Source organism: Microtus ochrogaster, chromosome 8 (genome assembly GCF_000317375.1).
Source record: "Microtus ochrogaster isolate Prairie Vole_2 chromosome 8, MicOch1.0, whole genome shotgun sequence".
Lineage (NCBI taxonomy): Eukaryota > Metazoa > Chordata > Mammalia > Rodentia > Cricetidae > Microtus > Microtus ochrogaster.
Window position 1 is genome coordinate 1,693,233 of NC_022015.1, and position 10,534 is coordinate 1,703,766.

The 10,534-nt window shown below is 45.6% G+C and overlaps 1 protein-coding gene across 1 annotated transcript in view; it reads right to left on the reverse strand.

Moving 5' to 3' along the window:
- Positions 1–6,585: 6,585 nt before the first annotated feature.
- The window catches only part of Sbf2 (SET binding factor 2), a 412,779-nt gene continuing 408,830 nt past the window's right edge, over positions 6,586–10,534 (reverse strand). The window contains exons 41-42 of the mRNA XM_026781117.1: positions 8,522–8,653; positions 6,586–7,840 (exon numbers count right to left, since the gene is read on the reverse strand). Of these exons, the coding sequence (XP_026636918.1) occupies positions 7,742–7,840; positions 8,522–8,653 (231 nt within the window). The 3' untranslated portion in view covers positions 6,586–7,741. The remainder of the gene's footprint in view (positions 7,841–8,521; positions 8,654–10,534) is intronic.

Below are 10,534 nucleotides of genomic sequence, written 5' to 3' on the forward strand. Positions count from 1 at the left end.
AAAAAAAAAAAAAAGGATTATTAGACAAGAATAGTTAGTTAAGTTACACAGCTTCTTGGTAACCATCTTTTCTACAGTATGCTCTGTTTGCTAGAGGCAAGGAGAGGTGTGGTTCCTTTAAGAGAGGCTTCCTGCCTTAGCATTAGCAACAAAAATGGCATGGTGGCTCTTTTAAGAGGCTCTGCCACCAAACACTTAAGTGGTGTTTATGAGCAGCTGGCATCAGGCTTCTTGGTGGTGGCATGGACCTAGAAACGCCACAGAGTTGTGACAATAAACATGGCTTCTGCCAATACTCCTGCCTTGAAGCTAGACTCTCAGGAAGTCAAGGAATGGGTGGAGCCAGCCATCAAGGCCTCAGTTTTAATCCTAGTCATACTTCTTAACAAATTAGACTCATGTGGTCAGAAAAAGAGAGATATACAGTAAAGACAGATTCATATGAAAAAAAGCTCTAAATGGTGTATAGTGTGTTTAAAAATACAGGTAGGCTTGGGAGAGAAAAGAAAAAGGATAGAGAAAATCCTTTAAAAAAAAGAGCATTTGGATGTGGTGGCACACGCCTTTAATCCTAGTACTTGGAAAGCAGAGGCAGGCAGATCTCTGTGAGTTCGAGGCCAGCCTGGTCTTCAGAGTGAGTTCCAGGACAACCAAAGATACACAGAAAAACCCTGTCTCCAAAATCCAAAAATTAAAAACTAAAAAAAAAAAAATAGTTTTTTTTAAAGGCTGTGTAAAGATGGAAAATACATAGAGACTCTGAAGACAGTGTGTTACTGTGTTGTTTTTGAATTGTTTGACTGCTGAGGAAAGAATGACAAAAGACATTTGACTATGAATGCTGCTGGATTAATCCAACCTATATATTTTGAAAATGCCTTGACTTCAAAATTAAGTCAAAAGATATGTTATTTTGGAGAAGAGGTTTTGCTTTTGTTTCCACAGGAAATGAGAGGCTGTAGATTCATTCAGGGTTAAGAAAAATAAGGTTTGATCAAGGAAGACTACCTGAAAAATCTCCAATGGGAATGGATGGTCCAGATGATCCAACATTTCAGAGCACCTCTGTTGTAGTTTCTTTTTGAGTTCTGCATCCAGAACACCCTCAATATTGCTGGCTGAGATGATCCAGGCTTACAGAATACTCCAGTCAGGACTTGACCATAATCCTAAATTTTCTTTAGGTCATCATAAGATGATCAGCACCCCAAATCAGCAGGAAGTAGCCTAGAAAACTAAGCCCACATTCCCCCAAAAAGGATTATGGATGTTTGTCTTTGTTTAGAGTGTTGGTTATAAGTTGTTACAGATAATGGTCAGGAAAAAAGTGAAACAAAGGAGATTAGATTTAGAGTTCTTGTTTTGAAAAGAAAAAAGGGGAAGTGCTGTGGGATTTTTTCACTCATACTGGTTTAATAAAATGCTGATTGGCTGGCCAGTATCCAGGCAGGAAGTATAGGTGGGGTAACCAAACTAGGAGAATTCTGGGAAGAGGAAAGGCTCAGTCTGTAGTTGCCACCCAGTCACAGAGGAAGCAAGATGAAAATGCTGATTGGAGAAAAGGTACCAAGTCATGTGGCTAAACATAGATAAGAATTATGGGTTAATTTAAGTTATAAGAGTTAGTTAATAATAAGACTGAGCTAATAGGCCAAACAATTTATAATTAATGTAAGCCTCTGCGTGTTTCTTTGGGACTGAACATCTGCGGGACCAGGCGGGACAGAAACTTCTGTCTACATCATCTGGAATGGGTCCCCATATCTCTGATTCTTTCACATACCAGTGATATCATGGTAGAAGTGCTGTGTGTAAAAACCTATAGGCATGTGTGGTGTGGGATGTCCTTCTGTACATGTGTTGCTTTTATTGGTCGATGAATAAAGCTCTTTTGGCCAATGGCTTAGCAGAGTGAAGCCAGGCCGGAAATCTGAACAGAGAGAGAGAGAGAGAGAGAGAGAGAGAGAGAGAGAGAGAGAGAGAGAGAGAGAGAGTGTGTGTGTGTGTGTGGTATGTGTGTGTGTGTGTGGAGGAGGGGGGCTGAGTCAGGCAGACTCCATGTAGCTACTGAAGGAGAAAGAAGCCAGTCGGCCACTGAGGAAATAAGAGATGTAGAAAATGAGGTAACACCACAACCTCGTGGCGATACAGAAATAGAAATTGGTTAATTTAAGATGTAAGAACTTACTAGGAATACGCCTGAACCATTGGCCAAAGAGTGTTGTAATTAATATAGTTTCTGTGTGATTATTTGGGTCTGGGTGGCTGGAAATGAAAGCAGTCTCCATCTACACGTGTGGGGCCCAATACGATGCAGACTGGCTGCTTTAGCAAAGGTTTTGAGGTGTCCAGTAGTTAGGGGTATGCTGGGATAATCCCTTCCAAGCTAAGGAAATGCCACAAAAAGAAAACACTGTGCCAGGCAGACATTTTGTAGGCCTGGAGACAACATGTTAATTCTGGGTGGCAAGAGAGGCTGTAGTTACAAAGGGGCCCCACAAGAGGCAAGAACTCAGCTCAAGTTTCAGGCCGTGGGACAAGTAGCCCTGCTATTTGGGTCATATGATTTGCCAGACTAGATGAATTTGTGGCAAACCTTAGGTGAAACTTGTCATATAGGACTTGGAGCCCCTGCATTCAGGCCACCCCAGCCACAGGGGTCTGTGTTCTAGTGAAGTGCAGGCTTCTGCCAGATTCTCGGCACCATGAATTGAGTCAGGCTTGGGAGTCCATCAGAACAGAGGAAGGGTCCACTGGGGAATGAGCCTGGCCGGGGTCAGCAGGAACTAGCAGCTGAATGAGGTGACCAGAGCCTGTCCTCTTGCCTGTACAGACGGCCATTTGGAGTCAGTCCTGTTACCAGCTGAGAGAAGGAGACGCCTGAGGTTGGGTTATGGATAGGATGGCTTGCTTATTGGGACCAAGTGGAAAGGCAGACAGTGGCCCCCTGTGATGTAAAAGGCAGGGAGGGCTGGTGCTATGGTTCAGCATGTAAAGGTGTCTGCCTTAATAAGACTGAGCTACTAGGCCAAACAGTTTATAAGTAATGTAAGCCTCTGTGTGTTTCTTTGGGACAGAAACTTGGGTCTACATCTTCTGGAATGGGTCCCCATATCTCTGATTCTTTTACATATCAATGATACCATGGTAATGACCTGAATTACATTCCCAGAAACTACATTGTGGAAGGTGAGACCCAACTCCTATAGGTTTTTCCTCTGACCTCAAAACACACACTGCCTCATGCAAACCTTCCTACCCCCTAAGTAAATAAATAAATGTGAACAAAAATTTAAGCCGGGCGGTGGTAGCACATGCATTTAATCCCAGCACTCGGGAGGCAGAGGCAGGCGGATCTCTGTGAGTTCGAGGCCAGCCTGGTCTACAAGAGGGAGGATACTTCTGTTTTCACTGGTGTGTAGGAGTCTTGTGCAGACAGCGACAAGGGCTGGCAACACAAGAGCTGTACAAACCATCCCCACTTGCTCATTCGATGCCCGTTCTGTACTGGGTGCTTGCCGTGGCCATCAACAAGTGGTACAAACATCACACGCCATGCCTGCTCCCGCCGTCAATGTCCAGCCACATGCTTCTGCCTCACCCCAGCTTACCTCTCCTTCCCAACCCTTCATTCAAGCATCTGACCAAATGTCCAAGCTTTCAGCCCCTTCCCAAGAATGCGTATAGATATAAGTGCACTGCTTTGAACCGCTTCTGCTTCCCGAGTGCTGGGATTAAAGGCGTGCGCCACAACTGTCCTGCGAGATGTATCCTCCCTGAATGTCCAATACGGGAGCAAGTTAGGCACCCCTGGGGACCAGGTCAAGTGCCAAGGTCGGTTTCATTGGGCATGCAGCAGTCCCTTTTCTTGTTTACTGGTCTTTAGACACTAGCAGTTCAGAGGATGATGCAACTGTAACTGACTCAGCGGTGCCCAGTAAAGATTCCTATAATGTCTCCGGATCTATAATGACACCGGTGGAATCTGTGTTTCTGGACTGGGCATTCGGTAAGCCTTTGGAACTTGGTCATGAGGTGGCTGACCAACTAGAATTCTGCAATCAGGGAAAGCAACAAGCAACCTATGCTCTGAAGAGGCCAATATCCCTGGAAGATAAACCAAAGGTCATATCTGCATTATGGCTTTTTGGCTCTTTCTGCTTGTTCTCTCATTGGTGCCTGCTCCTCCAAGCACGGAGACAGCATGCCTGTTACTTCTGGGGTGCTCCTTGGACCAACAGTGAGGTGTCACCTTGAAGTGAGTTAGAAATGGCAGTTTAAGCCCCACCCCACTCCTATTTAGTCAGAATCTTTATTTTATTTGCTTTGGTGCTGGGGATGGGAACTGGGGTGAGGTGCATGCTAAGCACATGCTCTGCTACCAAGCTGCACTCCTGATCTCCGGAATCTTCATTTTAATAAGATGATTCGTGTATTTTCTTCTCAGTTGTTCTTTTAAACTTCAGTTTGGAATGTAAATCCTTGCCAAGGTAAAGTCTGCATTTGGAATCAAAGTGACAGATAGAACCCAGGGCCTCATGCACTCTACTAGTGAGCAAACCCTTTGGCCTCCTGAGTCCTCTGTGTCACAGGTCAGAGACCAGTAGAATTCAAGGTCACACAGTGAATTAAAGCATCTTGCTCCCAGTCTTCCCTGCTGTGTGCTCTGCAGGGAGCAGGTTGCTGACTCTGTGGCGAGGTCTACTACAGAACCAGTGTGAGAAGGGCTTTGTGCAAGTACAGGGCTGCTAGAACTCCTGGAATGATCTGGGTGATGGGAGGGTCTTGTCTAAAATGAGCCCCTTTCAACCACAGCTGCATTCATGCTAGAGACAGTGCAGGGCAGAGCCCCCAGCAGCTTCAGGATTGGGGCTCCTCCCCAGAAAGGAGTGACAGGAAGAGGGGAGGGGAGTCTGGAGTTAAACTCTTCAACTATCAGATTAGTGGAGGTCAGGGTTGACCGACCACCAGGCTGCTGAGCCATGGCTCTCCTATCTTATGCCCTATGTGGGTTCCATTTAATGGCTTGAGTTTATGTGTCTTGTAATACCCTGGCAAATGTGTCTCCTTCAGTGCTGTGACTTGCTCTAGCACATCCTTGTGTACATCCAGATGTACAGCTGGATGGTCTTGTGGACTGAGCCTCACACCCCTGCAGTCTGTGCTCTCTCTTGGGGATTTATATCAAAACTGAATTGTTGGGGCCACTTGGTGTAGGACTGAGTGGAAATATGGCATGTATTTGGCATATCAGAACTAGTATCTAAAAAAAAAAAAAGCACTAATCCATGGATGTACTGCGTGTGTAAAATATACTCTGGCTTTTGAAGACTTATTGTGAACAAAATATGAAACATTTCACGGTAAGTTTCTTTTGTACTGATGACTCTCTGAAATAGCATTTTGGATAATAGGTTATAGAGAGAATGCCATTAACAACAGGGCAAGGTGTGAGGGCACACCCCCATAATCCCACTGGGCATTGCCTGCTTATCAAGCCAGGCTCTTTGACAAAGTTTTCATCCTATGATGATATTATTCAGTAACTTTTAAACCATGGCAAAATAACTAAAATGTCAGTTTCCACAGAGGGAGCCAGGGTTAGGGGCAGAAGCTCTGGTTCTGGAGTGGAGGCGGTGGAGAGGGACTTGAGAGGATCTACGACTTGGCCACAATGACTATGCTAGCAAGACCCAATGATGGCATCTTCCAGAGTCACAGCTTGGGACTTGCTACAGCCTTGCTTGTCTGTCCTTCCCCTTTAGCTTTGCAGCTATGGAGGGTGTCTCAATATGACTCTGGGCATCGAACTTGCTCAGCACCTGGTTCCAGTTTCCCTCCTGAATTTCAGTGTCACAGTAGGGCATTGTGGCAGGGAGACCCCTTGGCTGGGTCATATGTACCTGGAGGCTCAAGGAGGGACCAACACTGCTTTGTCCAGGCTTCTGATGCTCCTGGAGCACTCTGACCTGCTGAGGGCTAAGATAAGGACTGGCACTCTTTTCAGCACTGTAAGGCAAACTCCAGAGACTTAACCAGAGTGCCATTCAAAACTGAAACCAATAACTCAACCCAGAAAAATCTGTGATGCACCAGAACTTCAATTTCTTCTGCCTGCAATCTTTATGATCTGCCATCCACCACAGGTAGTAAATTCTGGCCTGAGAAGCAGGAGCATAGCCACTAGCACAGCTTACTGGGGAAGCAGAGAGGACGACCTTCTGTGTCAGGACCCAGAAGCTCATGGCTGCAGTCCAGCATCTCTGATGCTTCCAAGGCCCAAATGGGATGTTGCTCCTGAGTAGTGGGCAATGTAGAACAAGCCTGACTTCACAGTACACAAGAGCCAGTTTTTCTTAAGAAATAAATTTAATTCCGGGTGGTTAGTGTACTTCGGGCCTGTAATGCCTTCATGAAAGTTAAGAGAATCCAGTTACAAAAGCAGTAGTGCACACAGTCTCAAAGAGCTGAAAGTACAATGGACTCCATAGTTTACAAAGTACAAAAAATTATTTCATATACAAAGAAAAATACAAATAATGTGCAAAAACCGTTTTCACAGGTGGCAAATTTATAAAATGAATATGATAAAAATTCCTTCATTTTTATTTCCCAATTTCTTATATATTAATACAGTTCTATTTTCTAGTGTGTTGATAATTTTTAATTTGAAAATCTGATTTATTTTTAATCTACAAAGTAGTTTTTATTCTTTAAAAAGGAAACAATCTTTTATTTCTAAAATCTTATCAGTTTAGCTATTTTTCTATTAAATTATAAGCAGGCTACCTGAAAAATCAGCATATAGAAATCATATATACATATTTTGAAATATTAGTTTGGTATTTAACATATTAACATTTCAAAACAAACACATCCATCAAGCCATCAGAGACCAAGCGGCTGCAGCGGCTGCTCAGGCTCATAGAGGTGAACTGCATCCTTGAGTTTTAAGCTAAAGGACAAGGTTATTGTAACTGAGAGAGTGTAAGAGCAGTTCTTACTTCTCAGAGCAGTGCTGGCTGGTTATGTAGCTTTGTCCCAGGTGCGTGCTGGTGAGCAGCTGGCCTCAGTCTCCAACTTGCTCCCGTGTTCTGTGGGTCATACATGCTGCTGCTTGTCACTTCACAGAAAGCTGTCGAGGAATAGGAGAGGACACGGGACATAGGCACAGGGTCCTCGGAGACCAGCGGTTTGATGCAGTGTTGTCTGCACTGGCCCAGGCCCACTGTTGCTTTTCCCATCAGAATCCTGTGCACTCCTTCTTAGCCTGTCATTGAGTGGTGATGTCCCCCGCAGTGAAGCTCCAAGGCAGGGCAGGGACCATGAAAGCACCTTTTGGCAGCACCAGGGAGGTGAGTATTTCAAAGGTTAGGCATAAAAGTAGGTGTGTCAGATGGAAAACACATGCAGGACATTCTATGACCTTTGGAGGCTTTGGATTTTTGTTGTCAAAAGTTCTGGAAGGAAATTATGACCTTGGAGAACAAAAAGGACCTTTACGAGGACTCAGGCAGTAGCTACCTTGCCTAGGAGATGATGGCAGCTGGTTTCGGAGCTTCCTCTGATCCGCAGCTGGGATGAGGCTGTGAGGGGCCTGGGCGCCTACCAGACCTGTGTGACAAGGCAATTGCTTCAATAAGAGACAGGGTAAGCAGAACCTCAGTTCTGGGATGACCACCGTCCGCTCCTGTCTGGCAGATGAGCTCCTCTACCTTTTGTGCTTGGCCAGCCATGGGCATCAGGCATCAGAGATGCAGCTCTGGATCCTGTCCATCCATTGCTGGGCACTCTGTCCGTCCTGAGCACAGAAGTTATACACACGCTTGCTGGTCTTGAGCTATAGAACCAAATGACAGAGGAACAGATAAAGCAGGCTTTTTATGGCTTTGTGTGAGTGCCAAACGCGTCCCAACTTGTTAAGACATAACTGCTTGTTCTAACATCATCTGTCACCTTGAGGTAGACTGTGGAGTATTCTAAGGGCCATGCAAAACCAGAAGATATTTAGTCCCCGACTAACTAATCCTTAGGATGAAGCTGGTGCCATCAAGTGGGAGGTCATACTCTGCATCCCTGTACAGGCTATGATGTTGTTCCCTGGCTCTGGGCTTCTGTTATGGCCCCAACTGAAGAAAGGGGCGGCTCAGTTCCCCTCAAGCTTTCTCACCATTCTGCTTTGGTGCTGTGTATGGGAGAGGCCAGAGGCGCCAGCTGGTTCTGAGGCCCTCCCCCACCTTCCTCAAAGGCAACTCCAGGAAAATGTCAGCTTTCCTCGTGCTTCACTCTACCTAACTTTCCTCTCCCCGCTCCAGAGAGACTAAGGCAGTGACTGACAGTGCTATAGTGAGGTTGAGGAGGGACAGAGGCTCTGGGCAGTGGGAAAGGAAAGGCATGGGGTTAGTCTGCCACTCATGCAGAGCCGTAAGATGCCCGTATCTAGTGACTATCAACTCCTCTGGGACCTGTGATGATGGGAGGTGACGAGAGATCTGCTGCAGAGCAGGAAAGGTGAACTTACATCAAAGAAAGCCTTGTCACTTGTATACTTTGGGGCTCCCATGCTGGGGCCAGCAGGGATAACCATTTCTACTTCAGCCAGATCAATGTGGCCTTTACAGCTTGTGTCTTCCCCCGAATCATAGTATCGCAGCTAGGATCAAAAAGAGACAGATGGGTCACAGAAAGGGGAAATGATTTTCCAAACCATATTTAATCTCTCTTCTATACCTTGCTTCCCGTGCACACTCCACATGGAATAATACTCTAGCATTAACAACGCTGGCTGCCTCTTGCATATACCTTTAATCCCAGCACTTGGGAGGCAGAGAGAGGCAGCTCTCTGTGAGTTTGAGGCCAGCCTGCTCTACAAAGCGAGTTCCAAGACAGCTAGTGCTACACAGAGAAACCCTCTTGAAAAAACAAAAATAATAACAAAACAAAAAACAAAAAAATCCCTAGACACTGATAAACAGCGCACCTGGAAATGAGGCAAGGCTCGCAATGGCAGGAACAGGGAACACTGCCTAGCCACACGCCCACAGTCTCCCCAGCCCGGCCTGACGAATGAAATGACTGAGCCCCACTCTCAGTCTGAGAAGTACTACAGTGGCCGGTAATGTCCAGCAAGACAGTGAGACTCCCATATGCTGTTACTGGGAACAGAACTTGTTAGAAACAATTTAGTGATGTTGGTGGAAATGAATGTTAGCATCTGCGGAACCATCTCTCCCACCTCTACTTTCCTGCAGGAACAGGAAATGCTGTGCCCTGCAGTGGCGCTGCATCTGTCAGCTCAGCACTGAACACTGGCTCACTAAGTGATGGCATAGCCATGAGACGGTAAAGGACAAGAAAGGCTTTGAAATGAGCAGCAAGCTGGCAGGCAGCAGATACGTGGTGTGAAATGGTGCTGAAGGAAATCACAGACAGCTCCTAGCTGCCGGCTCTGGGGCTGTCAGAGCTTTATGAGATGTTTAAATTTGGCACAATAACTGTGTATTACTTTGGAATAAGAAGAAATGAAGTATTTTAAAAGCTAAAGAGCTTGCTAGTGAAAGCCTTCTTGGACTAGTCTGGCTTCCAGTGTGCACAGCGGGACTGTGATCAGCATCCCTACCCCCAGGCATGGTGTGAGCAGGACGAAATGGAAAAATTATTTATCTTCCATGCTAAAGATATCCAGAAGATTGGTAAGAATATGAGTATAATTTGATATAATTTTAAAGTATAGCAAAATCATAATTTTCTATGTTCTATTTAGTGGTTTAATCGAACTTTTCCTCACAGTGAAGGGACACTACTATTTTAAAATACAGCTCTAAGAAGGGTTTCTATTTGTATGCTTGAAAATCTCACCCACCTCCATCCAGAAAATCTCAATATTCTTAAGGGTCAACAAACAAAAACACCAACAAAGCCCTTGAGCCTCTTGCTGTCTTCCTACTGGAACGCTGACAAGGCACAGACTAGAGCAGAGGTCAGCCAGAGTTGTGACCTCTTTGGGGGTTACATATCAGATACTTAAATTACGATCCGAAACAGTAGCAAAATTAAGGTATGAAGTCGCAATGAGATAATTTTATGGTTGGACATCATCATAACATGAGGAACTGTATTAAAGGTTGCAGCATTGGGAAGTCTGAGGACCACTGTTTTAGGTCCTTCCTAATGTTCTCTGCTTTCTGACCACAGTAAGTCAGCCTGAAACAGAGGCTTCACTTCTCTTGCAAATGAAGGGTGCTTTGGGACAGAAGAGTACCTTGAGATTACAGGGGCAAAGATGTAGAGAGCTGCGTGGAGCTGCACCTAAAAGATGGCGCTGGCTTCTGCTCTCGGCAATCTGTAAGCGTGTGCTCTCCAGGATAAGCAATTCCTTATTTGGCTAAGGCCAGACCCTTGCGATCAACACCCGGTGATCACAAGCTGCTTGCGTGAGTGTGGACCAATGAACGGAGCCCACGTGGCTATCCAGGGTTGGTAGCCCAGGCCTACTTAAGGGCTGGGGGAGGTTTGCCCAGGGAGGGAGGGAGAG